Genomic DNA, 23,591 nt, shown 5'->3' on the forward strand with positions numbered 1-23,591 from the left:
TTTCACTATCTCACTCGAAACCGAAACACAGAAATTATTTGTCAAAATTATAAAACGTTTTTTTTTAAATTCGACTCGGCCAAAAATAAAAAATAAAATGTTAAATTGAGTAACAAATGCAATACTGTAATGTCTCATAAGTGTAATTTGATTTTATTTTACCTATATAAAAAGTTAAAGAGAACTAATAACTATATTAGAAATGTAATTTCGAAATTCTGGGGGTAGTATAATATATATTGTTTTATACAACTTAGAATGGCAGACAAGCTGACGGCCCACCTGATGGAAAGTGGTGACCGTCGCCTATAGACATGAGCAGTACCATGGACATAACAGAGTATACTGTTTCGCCCATGATACCCCCCATGCGTTGCCATTCCTGAGGACTCAGGTGTTATTCCTCTGTACCCAGTATATTCACGCCATATCCCACCCTTCTAACCGAAACACAGTCATGCTAACACAACTGCTTCACGATTGAAACACGAATGGTACAGAGGTACCCAAGCCATCGACTTTTGTACAAAGTCTCCCTCGGGTAAATGATCAGAAAATTTTATATATATTGATACAAATGCAGTACTGTAATATCTGATGAGTTTATTTTGATTTTATTTTACCTATACAATTTATATAACGTGGATTCCAGTAATACTTTTATTACTATTACAAAATTAAATAGAACTAAGCAACAAATGTTATTCCTAGATTTTGAGGGTAGTATATAGTTAAATAAATATGAATTGAAAATTTTATATATTTGATAAAAGAAAAACAATTATATACAATTTACATAACAAAATATTAACATAACTAGTGATTAAATTAAAAAGGTTGCATTTTGCATATATAGGTATACTGATTAGATAAAACTATTTACCAAAATTTTGGAACTGTACTTTGGAGCATTTTAATATTACTTTGCGAGACAAAGAATGCACTGTCGATTGCACAAACGAACAATATTACAATAAGTAATGCAACTATATTTACCGACGTCGAAGACACAGTCGTGGATTGTGCCGAAATGTTCTCCACGGTTCCCGAGTCAGGGGACAGGGGAGCATATTCTGCTGTATCTGAAGATACCGAAGTATCCGTCGAGTCTGAATTTATTAAGGAATATGAATATGTATTGATTGATTCCGTAGATTGATTAATCGGGCCTACCGACGCAACAGACTTCTCTTGAGTTGTTTCATCTTCAACATGTATCACAGGAATTGTTAGCGACCTCGGCAGGTTGGGTGTTTCCGAAAAATCACATGCCAACAAGTTTGTATCGGGCTCTTCTGTCTCTGTTGATGTTACTAGTTGTGGCGGCAAACTTGATTGGATTACAATTCGCGGTGGCACTGTGGAAGGTAATAACAAAGCGGCTTTTAACAGCGAAATCTCCTCATCAGGCATTATAGACGGCATCGAAGTCGACGGTGTCGAGGGCTTTGGTAGATCTTCAAGGTTATCATGAAGGTTCTTTAATGAGGAGCCCGGTGTTATTGTTTGATCTTGCAACATTATAGACTTTTCAATCATCTTGGTCAAAGGTGTTTTTTCTTTTTTTTTCGCATCCCCCTTCGGTAACTGCTCAGGTAACTTCGATGCTAACATGGCAGAGGGCTCTGGTGGTGCTCCTGTCGGTAAAGGTATATTAGCAACATCACTTTCGGATATTGTGGCAAGCTCTGGCGAATTGGTGTCAGTTGGCAACGAAATATCAGGTATCGTTGTTGCAGCAACGTCACTTTGCGAATCATCCACTTCTCGTTTCCCCTGGTGTCCAGGATCCGATCCAATTTTCCGTTTACCTAACGGTGAACGGTCCTTCCTCCCCAAATTTCCGGGATCACTCATTGTATAATAATTGTAATTACGAATTGGTAATAATTTAATAAACTTGATTGCACGTCTATACCGAATTGGCCGGTAACACAGTCTGAACAAAATGGCGGACCGACTGACATTTGAAATATACTAATACCGTCAAGTGACTATTTTCTTATTAACTGTATACTACCCTTTACTTATTGATATTTTGTACTAACTTCAACTTAGTGTTGCTGCGACAAATAATTTATATACCTATAAAAGTTAATGAAAGAAATTTAAGACGAATTACCTTTTTATTTGACTAAAATATGTTAACAATAATGGATTTACATTTTTAAATTAATTATAGATTTTATATATATATTTTTTTTATTGTATTTTCAAGCTAAGTACGTACATAACGGAGTTGAAGTTTTTTAAAGTCTTATAAATATATTAATTAGTAGTTTAATAAAGTTACATATGATTTTTTCATGTTGTATAGAATTAATTGCCTACTCTAATGAGAGACAAGCGTAACAGGTATGTATTTTTGTATATTGAATTTGGAATGCGAAATCGTATCAGAAATAGACTGATCCAAAAAATTTTTGCAGCTTGTTAAGAAAAAATGTAATTTATTTATATTTATTTGTACGTCACATGGTAATATTTAGTTGCTACATAATAATTATTATTATAATAATAATGTTTATTTAAGTAAACTTAATAATAAGCTATTGAGAATAGTCATTTTTTATAAATCTACCGCCCAGTTCGAAATGAAATTTAAGCTGAAAAGAATAGGCAAGAAACAGCTGTTGCTTTTTCAAATGTATAAGTTAAGTTTACAATATAATAAATACTAAATAAATAAATATCCATAGATATTATATATATCATAATTGACTATTAAAAAATTAATTAATAATAAACTTTATTAACAAATACAAGGTTGCACAGTTACATGTTTTTTGCCCTAGCTTACAAATTAGGGTAACCTGTGCCTTGTAAGCCAGTTCCTTCCAATACACAAGAACTAATACTTTGTATTTGTATTTGCAGAATTAATAATATTAAGCTACAAACAATAAACATGATGATAAATAAGGAAAAAAAAAAAAGAAATTACTGTTTAACTAGAAGATTACAGTTAATTAAATTTTTAAATCTGTAACGTTCTGTGTGTGGTGTGAATAGAATAGAATAGAATAGAATAGAATAGAATAGAAATCATTTATTCAAATAAACTTACATTGAAGCACTTTTGAAAAGTCATTACATGTGAGAGAAGGTGAACAGTGTGAGTGTGTGTATGTTTAAAGTGAGAGGAAGTGTGGTATTAATGTGTATGCTATTTTGTTTGTTTTTATGCTTCTACATATAAATCCAGTAACTCTATTGGTCTTATCAATATTGAATCTAATTGGGATCATCATGCAAGTAAATCATACTGACTCATGTTGTTTCAAGACATTTTTACTATTGAAGGGTCCCGCGACTGATCACGATCTCGCCTAATGGAAAGTATTGTTGTGATCTATGATGGGGATCGCGGGGCCCACGAATAGCTCATTCACATTTTTCTTAAATTAGTTGATTTATTAAAAAGATTGAGAAGATATTGTATACATATACATTACCAGAGGGAGACTTTGAACAAAAATCGATTGCTTGGGTACCTCTGTCCCATTCGTGTTTCTACCGTGAAGCAGTTGTGTTTGCATGGCTGTGTTTCGGTTTTAAGGGTGGGATGTGGCGTGAATTTACAGGGTACAGAGGAATAACACCCGAGTCCTCAGGAATGGCAACGCATGGGGGGGATCATGGGTGAAACAGTATACTTTATTATGTCCATGGTACTGCTCATGTCTATAGGCGACGGTTACCACTTTCCATCACGTGAGCCGTCAGTTTGTTTGCCATTCTAAGTTGTTTAAAAAAATACATAACTGATTTTCCTACTGAAATGTATGTATGTGCGTATAAATTTACTGGCATTAGCTTTAAGAACATTGTAACTATTAAATATCCAATTTCAAAATTCCATAATAAAAAATATTATTATTTCTATAACAAAGGTAAAGCCATAATATACATACCTATCTTGTTTGCATTTGAATTTTAAATAATATAATAATAAATTGACATAAATTAATTAAATATATAAATTAAGAAATATACCTAGTTGAAATTAATTGTAATAATAAATTTAAATAATACTTTATTAATTATAATTAATTAAGAACAAAACAAATACTAGTTTGACCTTTGCAACCAATCAAATAATAAGTGAATTCTTTCCAGATAACAATACTATTATATATGTCAATGTAGCGTTATATATTATATTTTATTATTAATATTATCCGAATTACTTTAAAATTAGTGGATACATCCCACAAATAAAATTATAAAACATTTATTACATTCAACTTGGTAAAAGATACAAGAAAAATGTTATGTTGAGTGACAAACGTGATACCGTAATGTCTGATGGGTGTAATTTTATTTTATCTATATAAATTTTATTATGTAGATTCAGTATTATTTTTTTACCGATTTTACAAATTAAAGAGATTTAAGAAACAAATGAAATTCTAAGATTTGGGATAGTATATTTGATTTATTCATTGCATGTCATATGGATAGTATAAACCCAGTTTGGGAGTCACAAATAATAATTACATTTATACAATTACAAACAAATATAAAGAAAAAATAATGGAAAATTTTATATATTTGATAATAATAATTATACTTTCTTTACATTACAAAATATTAAAATTTTGATAAAATTAAAAAATATAGATATACTAATTAGAAAAAAAAAACTATTTAAAAAAAAAGTTTATGAACCTTTGGATAATTTTAGTTTATTATGCGAGAAGAAACACAACGTCGACTGCACAGATGAAAAGGGATAAAAGTATGAAGAAAGCTACACCGTCCGGCGTTATAGGCAGTAAAGGGGACAGTGGAGCATAGTTTGCCATATCTGTATGTATCAAAGTATCCGTCGAGTCGTTCGTAGATACGTTGCTCGGGTTGTCTAACGTGACGAAGAACTCTGAAGTCGGTCTATCAATATTTATCATATGTCCGCTGTGCCACCACGGCGATTCGGGTGGTTCCAAAAGTTCACAAAACGTAAAGTCAATATTTGTCTGTTCTGGCCACGTCACTGATTCCACAGAAGGCGGCGTAACCGACAACACTGTGGCATGTGCTAATCTATCATCAGGTATTAAAGATGGCATCGAACTCGACGCTCTCAACATCTCTGGTAAATTCTTTGCGTTATCATGAAGGTTCTTTATTGAGGAGCCCGGTGTTATTGTTTGATCTTGCAACATTATAGACTTTTCAATCATCTTCGTTAGAGGCGATTTCACTTTTTCCGTCGCATCCCGCTTCGGTGATTGCCCGGATAACTTCGGTGCTAACGTGTCAGAGGGCACTGGTGGTGGTTTTGTCGCCGACGATTGCGATTTCTCCGATCCTGACGGTAAAGATATATGACCAATGCACTCATCAGAGACTGTGACATCATTTATTGAATTATTGTCGCTTGGCCTCCAAAGATGTGGTAACGTTGTCGACGATGCGTCACTTTGCGAATCCTCCACTTCTTGTTTCCTCTGGGGTCCAGGATCCGATTTAATTTTCCGTTCACCTAACGGTGAATCTTCTTTCTTCGTCAAATATCCACAGTCACTCATTGTCATTGTATTTAAAATTTGTAATAAATTAATAAACTTGATTACACGTCAATAGTGAATTGGCCGTTAGAACAAACTGTACAAAATGGCGGACCGACTGACATTTGAAGATATACTAATACCGTCAAGTGACTATTTTCTTAATAATTGTATACTACCCTTTACTTATTGATATTAGTAAGTAGGTAATAACCTTTTTACTTCAAATTTGAATTGATGTAATAAATCTTACTGTTATAATAAAATTATACCAGAACTATGTCTGTACATGAGAAATATTTAAAATAATATATATGACGGGTCTTAATAAGGCTAACAGAAGCCAAAGAAATAATTTTTAGAAATTTTGCCTGTCTGTTGGCTGTTTTTCTGTCTATCTGTATATATGATAATTGCGGCATCACGCAATTTCTATTTATGGCATGAAATTGGAGACAGGTTTTAACAATTCTATTCCTGGAGGTGTAACTTAAAATCTAGCATTTGTTTCATATTGATAGACAGTCTACAAGTAATTTACACAATTTGTTTTCCCACTTCTGAAACAACGAGTACCAAGTAACGGACGAAAAGTTAGTAATATATACATATAGTTATTTTCTAGTGATTAACGTAAATACTGGAATGAGAAATAAAATTTGACGTATGTATATATTATGGACGAATTGCAAAATATATTTATTATTATTACTACAATACTTCTAATAATCAATTTAATTTATTATATATATTCTTTATTGCACTTGTAAGTTACATATAAAATAATGTATTTATAAATATTGTGAGCAAGGGTGGACTTATCTCTGACAGAGATCTCTTCCAGTCAACCCAGTACAGTGAGAAAGCATTTCGTTAGCAGACAGCTGGAGTGCTTCAACTATTAATACATAAACAAATATACAGTTAAATAAAATATTAAAATATATAATAAAATATTACATAAATACATACACTATAAATACATATAATACCTACCTACTTATATAATAAATGTTAAAACATCACTTTTTTTGTAATATCATACATAATTTCAAATACATTGTATATTGTTTTTTGAATAAAAAACTAATGATTTACTTATAATTAAAATTTACTGAAATTAATTTAAAAATAATTGAAAATTAATTTGACCATAACGAATTTAGCATAATGGATTTTTTTAAATCAATAGCTAATAGATTTAATAACTTTTTTTTGTATTTTCACATCACGTAGATATATTATTGGGTTGTGAGAAGGTTTTTTTTTAAAGCCTAATGTATATATGTGTGTGTATAACTTAACAAACATTACACATTGAACTCTTTTAGAATTAAGCTCGCCTTTGCACATTTACTTACCTTACGCACTTACTTACTTTTTTCACGTTATATTAAATTCACAAATACACTGATAGATAAAAAAAAAATTACAACTTGTTAAATAAAAAAAAATTGTAATAACTGAACTATTGCAACTTTAGTCGAAATCAAAATCAAAATGCAGGCAAGTGCATATTGATTGCAAAAAATATTTATCAAAATAATTTCAAGATTATAAAGTGAAAACTCAATATGAGTTACATACATAGCTACACAAAAAAATACAGACCAATTGAGAACATATTCCTTTTGGATGTCACTTGAAAGTTTAAATAAACGGCATAAAGAGCGATTGTTAGTTAACTAAATTATAGATTACATTATTCAATAACACAGTTTCTCATATTAACTAACTACTTCTCTTACAAGTGTAAGAGAAAACATAATTCTATAATAATTTAAGATTTGTATTCTACAAATCTAAAAAAAAGGACTTCAGTTGTGGCAAAACCAGATTTATTTAATGTTTTAAAAATTAAACTATTTGACCGATTTTGATAAAATTTCTATGGAACCAATCTATAAGTATAACCTTTCAAATAAAATAAGAATTTTGCAAATCTGTTTATAACTGTCAGTGTTATGAGGTAACAAACAAAAGAAAAATACAATCGAACTGAAATACTCGTGCTTTTTTTTTGATAATTGCAAATAAAATCCACCTGCAAATATCTATTCCAACAACATATATGAGGTCGTCGCATTGTACTGATGTAGTGATGTAAACGTAAAACGTGATGCAGAGCGACACCCACTAGGAGCAGCTCTGCACCACGTTTGCCTGCATGAGGTCACCACTCAAAAATTTCTCTTTGGGTCTATCTCTATTTGTCCATAATTAAAATGCATATTAATTTTATGAATGTGAAAGTGAGTTTCTTTTTAGTTTGCTATTTTTAGCACAGCTCAACCAATTGTTATGAAATTAAGCATGTACATAGTATTTGAATTATAAAAAAACTTAAGCAATTTGTATGGTCCTCACGTGAAGTCGTGGGCACATCTAGTAAATTCAAATCTATGTCTACCAATACCTCGAATGCAGCCCCCTCATTGCCTTCTTCTATAGTCGCATCCGATGGTCTGGGCATCTCTGATATGCTACTGATCGATTCAGTCGATGCAATAGAATTATTCCATAATGCATCCGATATAGTTGCGTCTAACCTAGCGCTGCATGAGTGATCTGAATAAGGCACGTAAGAAGTCGACATTGTTTCTAGACTAGGGCTCCGCTGAAGGTTGCTTCTTCTCAAATTGGACGGCCCCGGTTCGGGAGTCAGCGACTGTCCAGACTTCGGAGACTTTCTACTTTTCTCAGGATCTTGTGCGATTGGCTTGGAAGGCGATAACTGGGCGCCTCCTCCGCGAGCTTTACTTTTCAGCTTTTTGATCTTAGCTGGTGATAAATCAGACATAAACGCCGGATCTGTAAACCCGTTCGATTTATTTTTTATTATCGATGGTAAGGAACCACCTTTCGGTGGGCCAGTAGATTGACTTTCAGTTCCCGGCATGAACGGTGGTAGTGACGAGGGCGCAGGGGCTTCTAAGTGAGAGCACTTCAGTTTCTTCGCCAACGTGTCGGATGACGATTTCAAGGATGAGGACCTTGACATGAATGATGTGTCTGTAGGCGGGTAGTTGGAGCAACTTGTGTCCAACCTCTCATCCGCTGTGGGTGGATCATGAGCACCTTCGTTGACTTGAAAGCTTAATGAAGTTGGATCAGTCGATAATGAAACCAATACATCTGTGTCTGGTGATGTACGGTGCACTTGCGATTGCTCCAAACACGAATGTGTGGACGTATCCAAAGGCAATGTTAAAGACTGCCCGATGGTGGAGTCGTCATATTCTGGGGTATCGGTTAGAACAGCACCACTGTCAAAAAATTCCGACTGCGGTTCTTGCCGTGGTGGTGATGGTGGTGGTGGCAGTAGCGGTGGCGGTAGCGGTGGCGGTAGCGGTGGCGGTAGCTGGGGTCTCAATTCGGCGGGTGCACTTTTAACATCTCTCTGAGACTCTTCCACCGCTTCATCTCTCCTGGAGCTCGATCCGGCCTCGCTGCCGCCCTTTTTCCTTGGTTTGGATTTATCCATTGCCACATATAAACAGTATTTAACTAATCAATAATAAAATTGAAATCGAAATAAAAATTTATTATTTTGTGATTCAATTTGTATTTAAAAGTACGGCAGTATAACAACCACAACGTTAATAATAGACTAAACAAAATGGCGTCGTTCGAGATCACATAAAAATGTGTCTACCGACAATATTTTTTATTAATGCCACCCGCATTTTACCTATTTGTTATTGAACACTTTTCTTAATTTAAATAAGTTAGTTTTACTTAACGTAATAAATAATGTGAACTCAATGTAAACAACTGTAAATACAATTAAAATATATAAAACATCTTACTTCTCCAGGAATGATACCATATTATGAGTACCATAGACATCATTACCAATTTTTTTTCTTTCTTTCAAGGTGCTGTTCACGTCTATAAATGATGAGGTGGGCCGTAAGCTTGTATGCCATTTCAAAGCACATAAACAATTTTTTTTTATTTAATTTTAAAACATTTTTTTTTAATTTAAATTTAATAATTAGGTTTTTTTTGTGTTGAGTAGTATAAATGTAATATAAAATAAATAACTAATTTAAAATATTCAGCTTTTCAAAAAGATTTCATTAACTTACTTTTTAAAGTAGAAGAAAAACATTATAAAAAAAAATACCTCATCCCCAGGTACCGTCGATGATGGTACACAATGCTGTTCAAGTTCAACTTGCGGAGATTCGTCTACGTCCATTGGCAGGGGGGGTGATGTCAGCAGAACATTTTCAACTGAGACACTGCCTCGTCTAGCCTGTATAGTCAACGGCGTTAAATGCTGTGTCGAAGCTTTGTTCACATCTAACAAAGCCGTCGTCATGGACCTTGTGAACGGTGGCTTCACGCCAATCATCTGCCTCAGTACCTTCTCCTCAATAGGCGAAGGGTCAGACGTGGACGACACAGAACTAGAGGCTGTCGCCCTCTTTCTAGATTCAAGGGCTATCGGTGCCAAATTAGGATTTACTTGCAAGGTGATTATTGGTAACAGTTGGTGCTTCTTCACTGCCACTTGTGGTTGTACCAGAGATGGTAGCGATGAACGTGACTGTATTGGGGAACACCTACTTTTCCTTCCAAGCCTCTCTGATGATGGTTTACTTTGCTTCTCTGATGGATCCAAAGGAAGGTCAGAGGCTTTCGAGTCTGTGTCGTCTGTTACACCTGGTGAATCTGCTCCACGTTCTCTCGACTCGATCTTGGCGGGATCGGAATCAGACGGTAGGGAAGCTGACGCCTCTGTGTCGGACGCGAGCTGTGGAGAATGCGTGTCTGTTGGCATGCTGACTGATGGCATGACGGTTCTTTCAGTCGTGTCATCAGATGCAGATGTAAACTCTATGGGTGTATCTCGGAAGATTGGTGTAGGCGGCTTCGGGCTACTGGTCACATTAAAAGTTTGTAAGTCACTGTCGGATTCTACTTCGAATCTTTGCTCCTGTTGTTCTGCAGGTTCTTGTGAGGGTTCTTCACGTTTTTGATCGGGATTACTCATTTTGAATTATTAATAAATTTCTTTTAATCACTTTTGTAAATTAAGCTTCAGAGTGAAGCAAAGTTGTTCGCACGATTAATTCAAAATGGCGTATTTCCGCACACATCATCTGTCTACCACCAAGTTATACTATTAAATTATTAGACTCCGAACTACCCGATAGTTATAATAAATATGTAATTATACCGTACAAAATTTAATCCAAATTATGCGACAGCAAGATTTATAATTTTTTTTTTCTGTAATTATTTGTATCTATAATAAGTTTACTATTGTAATCTTTTGGAGGAAACAATAAAGAGTATCTATGTATCTGTCTATGTATCTTAAAACCTTGCCTTCCATGCATTCCGAACACGTGACAATCTAGGAAACTTCCAAACGGGACTTATATTTAAGTATGTATAGTCCGTTTTAATTAAACTTAATAAAAATGTAAACAAAGGAATAATTAATTGAACTATAAGACAGAAAGGTGTTCCTGCAACAATTTTAATAAGATTTGATTGCATTTTCATTAACTTATATTCAGATAGACTAGAATTATTACTATAATACACCACAGACACACACACACATACACACACACACACACACATTCATAATACTTATTTATACATGTGTATTGGTGGTGAGATCTAAATGAAATAATTGCATTATACAAATTAGTTACACAATTGTCAGTACTGCTAAAAAGCCTGTGTATGCATGTACGAGTATATGATAACGCGAGTACTGCTTCCTACAGTACAGGCTCGGCCTAGTGTAGAAAGCAATGATAAATTCTGTGCTAATACAAACATACTTTGTTAAATATATCTTTAATATAAGTATTGCGAGGTATTAGTAGGAGTTATTAGTATATAAGTATTGCGAGGACCTCAGTCGCTAAGGAGAGCCTCATCGACGATCCACTATCGTTATAAAAACCACGACCACTCTAACAAGAGTGTACTACTTAAGAGAGATAAGTATTTAAACAAATTAGTCAGCTTCCAGCAGCAGTATTTCCGAACCGATACGACAACATAACCTTCAAGAAAAGAGTATATTCCTTTTTAAAAGGCCGGCAGCACACCTGCAATGCCGCTGGTGTTGTGGGTGATCATGGGCGGCGGTGGTCACTCACCATCAAGTGAGCCACATGCTCGTTTGTAAAAAAAAAGACAGTGAGTGGCAAGAGCTCCACCGACAAGAGCGTAGCTCTTAAATAGTATAGATAGATAGATAGATAGCCAGATAAAGAACAATACGACTAAGAGAAGATGCTTGGAAGATGAAAAAAGCTTGTCTTTTCTCGACTTCAAAAAGAAGGAAGGTTTCCTATTAGTATTCTTTCATGTTTGTCACTTCATAACTCCATTAATTTTAAACTGATTTGGAACATTCTTTATTATTTTTTTTATACAACTTAGAATGGCAAACAAGCTGACTGCCCACCTGATGGAAAGTGGTAACCGTCACCTATAGACATGAGCAGTACCATGGACATAACAGAGTATACTGTTTCGCCCATGATACCCCCCATGCGTTGCCATTCCTGAGGACTCGGGTGTTATTCCTCTATACCCAGTAAATACACGCCACATCTCACCCTTCAAACCGAAACACAGCCATGCAAACACAACTGTTTCACGGTAGAAACACGAATGGGACAGAGGTACCCAAGCAATCGACTTTTGTACAAAGTCTCCCTCTGGTATTTATTTATCGCTTTTAGCATTAAGTCCGCCATGTACACATATTTGTACTAATGAATAAATAAATAAATAGTTTTTACAGTATGTCGTTATTCTATTTAATTAACTATGTTGTAATTCATTCAAATATTATTAACTTCAAAAACGACAAGGTTCTCAATTCGACATTTTTTGTTTGTATATATGTGTGTATGTATTGTACGTGATTGCTTCTTAAATTCTAAAGAGATTATAATTATCCCTTTTATTAACAATATGTTTTAGTCTCATATTAATTTACAATTGCAGACAGTTATTTGTTATGATAAAAAAAAACGGGCGTACCTAGCAGTTTTTTTTAATAGATAATAATGTAATGGTAACCCTACCTGCGCTAACGGTATACAAACAACATAATTTTAATTAATTAACTAGGGGGGGGGGGGGGAGAGATTGTAAGTAATGCGACCTACCAGTCCCACTGGCAATATATCATGTCAGGTCGACCTCCACGCGGCTCCCCCTGTAAACCGTCGTGGTTAATTCCAGTGAAATTCGTCACAATGGGGAACTGACCTGCCTTTTTATCCCCACCTATCATCCCTCACTGGTGCCCCGGCAGCGTATACCGATAGCGTAGGCGGGGTTAGCATTCCATTATCACCCTTTAAAAAAACAGCTAACCAAAATAAATAATTTAAAAATAATAAATTTAAAAATGAAATTATTAATTTACCGGTAGACCTTCTGGCGGGCATTTCGATGACGGCGAAGTCAATGGTGATTGCAGAGTCGTCGATTGTGAAAACTGTGCTGCATCGGAAAAAGATTTCGCTGTTTCGCTAGCATCCGGTGACAACGGGTCAGACATGTCCGAACACGTGTCTGCTGAAGACACCACCGTATCCGACGAGCTGAGCCTAGTACTCCTCGGTGCTGGATCAGAATGTATCCTCTTATGCGGTATCGAGGGCTCTGAGGGTTGTGGATGCGATTTAGCCAGCCTCCGTTTTTTCCTTTCACTTTCAGTTTCGATTTCAACTGATGTCGGAGCTTCAGGACTGAATATAATTGGCAATAAATCTGTAGGTTTAAATACGATAAATGGTAACGGAGCTGAAGGTTCCACCGAGCTTGGATCTTCGAGAACAGCCGGCAACGCCGATGGTTCTTGCAGTTTTGATACGTCAATTTTTGTTGTGTCTAATGCCGCAACATTTGGCGGTTTACTTGAATATGTTTCAAGGTTTGAATGTGGTTTCACTGCTAACTGTACCGGCTCCGCTGGAGGTGTCGGTTCTGTAACCACGTATTCTGGAGGAGCAGCCTGGCCTGATGATGTAACAGATAGGCTATCCATGGACGTGTAGTGAGATGAACAGCCACTGATATCTGAAGGTAACGAGTCTTTGTACGGTGACACTGTATCCGTGGACAGTGAGGTCACAGACATAGATAGGGCCATTGTTGCTTGCCTATCGAAGGTTACCTCAGAATCTGGTGACGATCCGGAGCCGGGATAGATCGTACCACCCGTGGATTCTCTGGTGTCTTCCGATATTGACTGGGGCGGTTTTACTTCAAGTTGCGTTGCCTCCTGGTTTGGCTTATAACCGCAAATACATAATGTAATTGGTCTACACAAGGTTCTCTCTTGAGATTCTACGGTGATAGGATCAGATGATTGGGAAAGATCAGGTGTTTCTTGATCAGGATTCACGTTCGGTACTGGATCACAAGTGGCATCAACTGAACTTTGCTGATTCGTCGATTCACTCGGGTTGTCCGGGTCACACATTGTTTTCAAATTCAAAACAATAACACAACACGTCAAATTGTCCCAGTGTACTTTATAGTATGGTGACGTAGAAATAGTAAATCACTTTTTCTTTTAAAGTAAACGCAATATGGCGTAAAATATTTTTTATTAGAAAAAATTCTATCTACCCGATTTTTTTCGTATCCAATAACATAATCGATCGCGCTAGTAGAATTAACTTTATTTAAATGAATTTAGGAAAATGAAGAAAATCACAAATATTGTTCACAAAATAATAATATGACATTTTCAGTATTTACCAACTCTGATGTGCAGTAGTTCCATATTTACGAAAACATAGAAGTTTATATTTGTTACTTACCTACAACACGAAATGATATCTGTTTCGATTTAGTTGTTTTATTAAGTGAAGAATAATGTAGGGTCTAAGTATTAAATTTTATCTTATACTTCTGGTACTCTTTATGTCTATAGGCGACGGTTACCACTTTTGATGATGGGCTCACATTTACCATTTCAAATTGCATAAAATATTAAACATTAAGAAGGTATTTTATGAAATTGCCACAGGAATGGATAATAACAAAATGCACGCGGGTACCGCGAGAAACTAGTCTTAAATTTACTAAAATTGTAAATGTAAAAGTTTATGAATATGTTTGAATGTTTGTATTTCCGTAACTCGATCATGTTTAAACGGACTTGGATGAAATTTGGTAAATGGGTAGCTTAAACTGTAAATTAACATATAGAGTACTGTATATGCTGATTTACTCAAGCAAAGCCGCGAGAAGCAGCTATCTAATAATAAATAAATGTGACCAGAAATAACTAAAAATATTCACCGGCTCATCTCTCTCTGTTTGCTGTGTATCTTCTACTCCTTTGAGTATCTCCGGCATAGATGAATCTGACGTCACACTAAGACGTTTACCAGCAGACGGCTCCGGGAGTGGCGACCATTCCATTGGCTGCGTATCAGGATCTTCATCAATTTCTGTTGCAGTCGATTGACTTCGCGATTCTTGACTCGGCGGATACGATGGTAGTCTAATATCTGAATCCATTGATTCGTCATCGGCACATACCGACGTAGACCATCGCGATGCACCTGGTACACCCGCGGAGTCACATGACGAAGATAAAGACCGCCGTGGCGAGTCTGTTTGAAGACTAGTCGATGGGCGCAACCATTCTGTTTGCTGACTAGTCGATGGGCGTGCCAAGTCTTCTTGCTGGCTAGTCGATGGGCGTGCCCAGTCTTCCTGCTGGCTAGTCGATGGACGTGCCCAGTCTTCTTGCTGGCTAGTCGATGGGCGTGACGAGCCTGCTTGCTGACTAGTCGATGGTTGTGACCAGTCTACTTGATAACTTGTCGATGGCCCGCCCATGCTTAACAAAGGCGTAGCCGCGGCGTCCCTCGCCAGTAACCTCATAGTTCTTTCAAGAGGAAGTGTTAGTGCTGATGTATCTTCGGGCAACATTAACAACGAGGCCCGTCTTCTTTTCGCAAGATTCTCCGGTGATAATTTCTCTGGTTCTTCTGGAGGTGGCTCTGGACACCTCTCCGTGAGCTCGGGTACAGATTCCTCGTCAACAACATTAGGTTCCTCTTGAGCTTCGGGAGTAGTACTCTGTTCTTCTGCCGATGCTGGTTGTTCAGGTTCGGTCTCCGGTGGATTGTCTGGTGATGAGTCCTCGATAGAAGCGCTACTGTCCGATGATACATCAGGATCTACCACGGGTGGTCGTGGGCGCCTGCGTCGAGGGGGAGGAGGAACATGGGCACTTCTTTTTTCCTTACTTCTATAGTCTTTTGGTAAATCGTCCATACCTTCTTCACATGCATGGGGATTGCCAGTTTTCTTTGGCTTCGGAGGTTCCATTTTTATATTTTAAAGATTTATTTTATTAAAAAAATAAAAAACAGTCACACTAACTCGTCGGGAGATAGGATAAATAAAGCGTTAATTAACTCAAAATTTTTAGTATAATATCCAATGTAGTACCGTCGTTTGCTGCTACAATTTTGTATGTGATTGTCTCCTACCCGCATAATTGTTAATAATTTTTATAATACTACGAATGTACTCATTTATATTTTTGTAATGGCAATTTTATACGTCGATTACACAACTGGACATACCATACACGTAGAATATTGTAAGTCGTATGAAGTAAGACTTATGAAGAGTTTACTAACGTTGTATATATACATACTTTATATTGATGTTCTTGGATTATTTTCATAAAATAGTTAAAATAGAATAAAATAGTTAAAATAGAATAAAATAGTTAAAATAGACTAATAATTCTTACTAATATTAAAAATGTGATAGTGCATTTGTTTGTTTGTCTGTTACCTTTTAAATTTTTTACGGCTCGACCGATAATCATGAAAATTACAAATAAAATAGTATGTGTATGTACATACTACTTTAGACAGAAATGTGTATAAGTTATTTTTTACACTGGCAATTAATATATTCCGGTCATGCAGGCAAAGTTGCGGGAAAAGACGGGTATGACCGTAAAATCGTACACATCGCAATACATTTAAACACACAATATATATTTAAATAAATTTTGTATTTAAATTTTGTATTTTCCCTTATCATCTTCGTTACAAGAAGTTGGGCTGAAATTATTGCAATAAATTTTATCAACAAAAGTTAAGTTTACCAGAGGGAGACTTTGTACAAAAATCGATTACTTGAGTACCTCTGTCCCATTCGTGTTTCAATCGTGAAGCAGTTGTGTTTGCATGGCTATGTTTCGGTTTGAAGGGTGGGATATGGCGTGAAGTTACTAGGTACAGAGGAATAACACCTGAGTCCTCAGGAATGGCAACGCATAAGGGGTATCATGGACGAAACAGTATACTCTGTTATGTCCATGGTACTGCTCATGTCTATAGGCGACGGTTACCACTTTCCATCAGGTGGGCTTGTTTGCCATTCTAAGTTGTATAAAAAAAAAGTTACCTACCTTATTACGCATAACGTTAACTATTTCCTGGGTTTTTACTTGAGTAAATCAATATATACAACATCTTGTACCAAATTTCACTCTAATCTGTTTAGCCTTTTGTTTTAATTGAATAATATTCATACAAACATCTTCATAAATTTGCATGATTATATGTTTTTTTATTTTAAGTTTATTGTTCTATATGTTTTTATATCAAATGCAAGAGTAAGTAAATTCTATTCACACTAAGAGTAGGAACTAAAAAAAGCATCATTGAAATCAGCAAGATCCATACCATTAATAGATATATAGTGGCAAACAATACATAGATTAAGCCGAAAACTTATTACTACACCCCTCTTTTAACGTCGGAGGTTCAAACCACAATAAATTGCTTCACCTATTCCGGAACTACAATGCCACAGACACACAGACATCGCTTTCAAACTTGTTACGATGTTATTAGCTGAAACGAACGGAACTAAATCCTTGCAATTTCGCAATATATATATATGTCGATTCGTATGTCACAATTTATGCTATGTTACTATTCCATAGATGAGTTATTTAATGACAACAATAAATGAATTTTTGAGCAATAGTAATAAATTATTATATGTATGACTAATATATTATATATATAAAAAAAAAACAAAAATATAAGTGTGACATAATTAATTGATTTATATAACGGCGATTATAATATCTTATAATAATAATATATTATATAAGTATAAATATAACATTTATATAATAATATAATTTATATAAGTGTAATGCAGTTATACAAATCATATTGTATGTGTATTGTATAAATTATATTGTAGGTATTGATGTATTGATTATATAAACTTGCAAAGTGAATTGAATATAATTAAAAAGAAAAAATGAAATGTATTGCATGTAAATAACTGTAAATGTAATTTTAATTTATAATTTTTTAAATGTTATTACGTAGTATCTATCCTATACAATGTATTTTGGGCTTTGGATAAAAATAAATAAATAAATATGTTGGATGTTTATTTTCTTTTACTAAATTAGACTTTGTAATAACAACCCTCCCATATGTGTGTCAATAACTTAACCAAGCACTATGAAATTTAATACACACTTATTGTATGAAATAGGAAAGTATATAAGGTACTTTTTATCCTGGTTGATCAACATATATTTTTTTACACAACTTAGAATGGCAAACAAGCAGATGATCCACTTGATGGAAAGTGGTAACCGTCGCCTATAGACATGAGCAGTACCATGGACATAACAGTGTATACTGTTTCGCTTATGATACCCCCCATGCGCTGCCCCCAGGAAGGGATTGTTAGTAATGGGGAGATTAGTCCCCATTACTATCAGTATACCCTATCAGGTTGACCTCCACACCGTTCCCCCGGGAAACCTTCGTGAATAATTTTTCGTTGTATTTGCCACGATGAGCTAATTGGCCTGCGTTTTCATCCTCACCTATCACCTCTCACTGGTGTCCAGCCGGTGTATACTGATAGCGTAGGCGGGCTGACCATTCTATTGTCATTTATTTAAAAAATTGGCCATTAATTAAGCCAGCATTTTATAATGTAACTAAATATGATTTGTTAAATATAAATGTATGTTTTGTTGGCTGTCTTTAATTAAATAAATAAATATCCCTGTCACGAGGGGGAAAGGGATTGTTAGTAATGGAGACTGAGAATCCTATTGCTAGCAATATACCCAACCAGGTCGACCTCCTCGTGGTTTTCTCTGGAAACTATCATGGTTAATTCCTGATGAATTCATCATGATGGGCTAACTGACCTGTTTTCATTCTCATCTATCACCCTTCACTGGTGCTTCACCAGCGTATCCCGTTAGCGCAGGCGGAGTTACCATACCATTTTCACACATCAAAAAAAAATATCCCTGTCACGTGGTCACATACAAAGGTTAGTAATAAATCAACTATATATATAATGAATTTAATAAATATACTAAAATACTTTCTATCGAGATAACTTGCAAGATATTTTTATCGATTACCTTCTAAGTAAAATTATCACAATTGAACGTATTTTTCCAACAATGTCATCGTCATCGTCATCCCAGCCATTATCCGTCCACAGCTGAACATAGGCCTCCTCCATAGACTGCCATAAAGCATTGTCCTAGGCCACCTATATCCACTGACAGTCTGCAATACATTTGAGATCGTCACTCCATCTAGTGGAAATTCTCGCAATATAGTAATTATTACTTTTTCCACTCTTTATTTTTTTTTTTTATTCTTTTAATACACTAAAAGTGACGATGATAGTTTTATCAGACTTATACTAATTTTATACATGCTCAATATAATTATAAAACTATGTATAAATGAAATGTCTAGCTGCGGTCATTGTTTAAATATTGTATAAATTTTATATTTGTACAGTTGTTCTATACAATTTTGGCACGAGCTTCTGTTTGTGGAGTAAATACTGTTCATATTATATAATACTCATAATGTATCGCATTAAGTCCATTTCGAATCGGTATTTAGTTTTTTTTCTCTCTCTATTTAACTTGCTTTAGCTCTATCTATCTATCCATTTAAGAGTTGCGCTCTTGTCGGTGGAGCTCTTGCCACTCACTACGATTTTCAGCGAGTCTCTTCACCTCTTGATACGACACGACACCAACTCCTTCCTTGATCTGCCTGATCTAACTATGTCTCGGTCTCCCTCTCCCCCTTCTTCCTTCCATCTTACCTTCTATTATAATGTTCATAAGTTCGTCGTGTCGTATCAAGTGTCCCAACATTTTCCCCCTTCTGTCCTCAATAGTTCTAATAATTTGTCGTTTTTCCTTAACCCTAAGCAGGACCTCCTCATTGCTAATTCGATTGCTTTAGCTAGATAGTAATATTATTTACAATTCTAAACATCTTTAGGAATATATAAGACAAATAAGATTTCTTTAAAATTATTAAATATACCAAATAAATAGTGTCTGATTAAACATTAGATTTTTTTTTGCAATAATTAAATTGTTGCTCTGTAATGACATATGCTAGTTTTATCCCTGACAAAGTTTTTTTTTATACAACTTAGAATGGCAAACAAGCTGACGGCCCACCTGATGGAAAGTGGTAACCGTCGCCTATAGACATGTGCAGTACCATGGACATAACAGAGTATATTGTTTCACCCATGATACCCCCCATGCGTTGCCATTCCTGAGGACTCAGGTGTTATTCCTCTGTACCCAGTAAATTCACGCCATATTCCACCCTTCAAACCGAAACACAATTATGCAAACACAGCTGCTTCACGGTAGAAACACGAATGGGACAGAGGTACCCAAGCATTAGACTTTTGTACAAAGTCTCCCTCTGGTAAAATAGTAATGTGTAACATCAAATTAATTATTAATCTATTACCATACTAAGACTCCAATTATCTTAAGATACCTTCTTATTCCAAAAAAAAAGCATTCTATGATCGCAAACAAAATGGCGTCTTTCCTATTTCTTACTCCATATTCACATGGAAAATATACAGATGTCGTAACAGTTTTATCAATTATAATAATTATTGTTATTACCTATACACATTTACGAGAGCATTTATTTATAATATAAAGTTCAAACATGTTATCTTATTTATGTTAGATTATCAGGCAATTAATTTTGCTTCGAGTAATTAAGTCTTGGGAGCGATCACACACTGATCATTTGACGATAGTCTACAAATACATTTAAAATTGATATCTCCACTCATGATTGTTTATTTAATTAATTAATAAAACCTAAACAAACGTTGCTAGTTAATTATGTGAAATAATGAAATGTAAACAACGCCATCTGTGATGTTAATGTAAAACAACAAAGTATTTAATTTAAATATCGATTATTTTTTAATTATAGATTTTTCGACTCTAAATATATGATTAGTTTGTATTTGTACAATGAATGAACAATAAATAAATTAACATGTTACTTACTTACGTACCAATTCATTTTAAGTTACATATCTTACTTACCGATCTATCTACTAACAGTAAATTATTCTTGGATTTTTTAGAATTATAATGTTAAAATCAATTTAAAAATAGATAATTCTATTTATAAATATATGCATCGCTTTACAGAATATCAGATAAATCAGACTTTTAGTAAAAATTACATACGAGTACAGATCTATGTCATTTTTTCACCATATAAATACTCACATATTTAATCCAACATGAAAAGTTTCATAAAAAATAATGTTGTCTGTATTCAGAACAGAAAATAAATTTCTATAAATGTTTGTTACAGTTTCAAGTTAATAATAATTTCTTATTAGTGTATTTATCCTTTATTTATACTTATGAAAGTTAAAAAAAATATATTAACAGCGACATCTGTGATTTTAATAGAAAAACAATTTGGAAGTAAAATAAAACTTACTGGAGAAAGCAAATTACTGCTTTACTAATTTCTATGTCTCTAAATTATCTGTGACGGAAGTAAATCAGAAATAAGAAGGAACAAAAAGAATTAGCTATCAAAATTAATTAACAATTTGATAGTTAACGATGTGAAGACTAATCGCGTATATCTATTTTCAAAATGCAGACATATTAAGAATCTATGTCTTCTAGAAGTAATTTAAAAAACATTTTAAAATTTACTTTACATTTTATGCAAGCAAAAAAGTAATATAAGAATTGCATTGCATATAGGAACTAAAAGAAACGCATTCAAAAAAATTTAAATCAAATTTAGTACTATGAAACATTAAATCATTTAACGGTGAGTTCAAGAATAATGAGATAATATAATATAAATATCGAGTTTATATATGTATGTAAGTATAAGTGTGTGTGTGTATGTGTGTTTGTGTGTGTGTGTGTGTGCGTGTGTGCATGTGTGTATGTGTGTGTGTGTGTGTGTATGTATTTGTGTGCGAGCTTAGTGAGATTATAAATAGTGATATTACAATATTAATTTTGTCACGTGTAAAATATCTATAGTTTTGTGAGTAAATCCTACTATATTTATTTATTTATTCTTTATTGCACAATAAAACTTTGTACAAGTGGCGAGCTTAATGCCATATGGCATTCTCTACCAGCTAACCATTAGGTAAAAACAGAAAGCCTATGAAGGGCAGATGCGGTGAAAAATATGTAACATATTTATAGTAACATACTGAAATAATTATACACAATAATACATAAGAAATACACATATAACACATAAATACCACTTATATTCATAATAAATAAATAGTTATACTAATATATATATACATAGATAAAAACTATGGTATAACATTATAAAATATAGTATATATACATTCAAAAATGATTGATTGCATCCTAAACATTTTCTCAGACGTTTGTTCGGAAGTCAAGAGAATGGATGACGGCTCAGTGAGGCTAAAAGGATTTGGTACAACAATACACATAAAAATCCGGTCTAGAGAGCGTGCCAGTTATATGATAGGATAAGGTGGATGAACTCAAGCATATAATTTTAAAAATATAAAAATAAATTAAATATAAAAAAATATAAAAATATTTATAAAAATATAATTTTTGTTACTGTATTTTCTTCTATACCACTGGGGTGGCAAACAAGCATACGGCCACCTGATGGTAAGCGGTTACCGTAGCCTATAAACGCCTGGAATACCAGGGGTATTAAGCGGGCATTGCCGACCCTGAAGAAACCTCTTTACCCCCTTTTGAAGAATCCTATTTTTTTTATACAACTTAGAATAGCAAACAAGCTGACTACTCACCTGCTGGAAAGTGGTAACCGTCACCTATAGACATGAGCAGTACCATGGACATAACAGAGCATACTGTTTCGCCCATGATACCCCCCATGCGTTGCCATTCCTGAAGACTCAGGTGTTATTCCTCTGTACCCAGTAAATTCATACCATATCCCACCCTTTAAACCGAAACACAGCCATGCAAACACAACTGCTTTACGGTTGATACACGAATAGGACAAAGGTACCCAAGCAAACGACTTTTGTACGAAGTCTCCTTCTGGGACATAAATAAACTTAAATGTTATAAAGTATTAAATAAATAACCATAATATTTTATGTATTTTATACTACAATCTTTACTTACACACATAAGTAATAATTTTTAATCTGTTATCCCAATTTAGGCAATAAAAGTTGATCTGTTTTCGCCGTTCATACAAATACTTTGTATGAACTCAGTACCAATATATTATAAGGTGCAAATTATGTAGGTACCTATGAGTATATATAATATAATTTACAGTAGGTATCGTCATTAATTACGAGCCTATTTTGATAATTCCTTTTTCGAACGATAAGATTTATCAACTCGTCTTTTTCTGACATTTTATTCTTATTGTTTTTTCCTAATTCATCAAAGATGTTCGCAAATTACATCGAAAAAAAACATCTTCTTAAATTATATTTTCATATTTTTTTTTACAACACAGGGGGCAAACGATCATGCGGCTCACCTGATGGTAAGTGACTACCGCCGCCCATGATCACCCACAGCACCAACGGCATTGCAGATGTGCTGCCAGCCTTTTAAAAAGGAATATACTCTTCTCTTAAAAGTATCGGTTTGGAAATACTGCTGCTGGAATTTGATTCCAAAAAGTGGCTGTGCGTGGAGGAAAGTGCCTTGAAAAACGC

The 23,591-nt window shown here is 34.4% G+C and overlaps 1 protein-coding gene across 8 annotated transcripts in view; it reads right to left on the reverse strand.

The window, feature by feature from the left end:
- Positions 1-23,591, reverse strand: part of LOC113509423 (inactivation-no-after-potential D protein-like) — an 81,522-nt gene that overhangs the window by 13,193 nt on the left and 44,738 nt on the right. Inside the window, exon 1 of one of the 8 annotated variants that reach the window (XM_031911240.2) lies at positions 14,820-15,999. The exons of 4 other annotated variants lie outside the window; for them this stretch is intronic. In XM_031911240.2, the coding sequence (XP_031767100.2) occupies positions 14,820-15,860 (1,041 nt within the window). In that variant the 5' untranslated portion in view covers positions 15,861-15,999. Of the gene's footprint in view, positions 1-996; positions 1,957-9,642; positions 10,601-14,819; positions 16,195-23,591 lie in introns of those variants that run through there. 3 more of the 8 variants (XM_031911241.2, XM_031911242.2, XM_052899462.1) reach the window with 3 other exon arrangements.

This window comes from Galleria mellonella, unplaced genomic scaffold (assembly GCF_026898425.1).
Source record: "Galleria mellonella isolate WM207_F2 unplaced genomic scaffold, CSIRO_AGI_GalMel_v1 utg571, whole genome shotgun sequence".
NCBI classification, from domain to species: domain Eukaryota; kingdom Metazoa; phylum Arthropoda; class Insecta; order Lepidoptera; family Pyralidae; genus Galleria; species Galleria mellonella.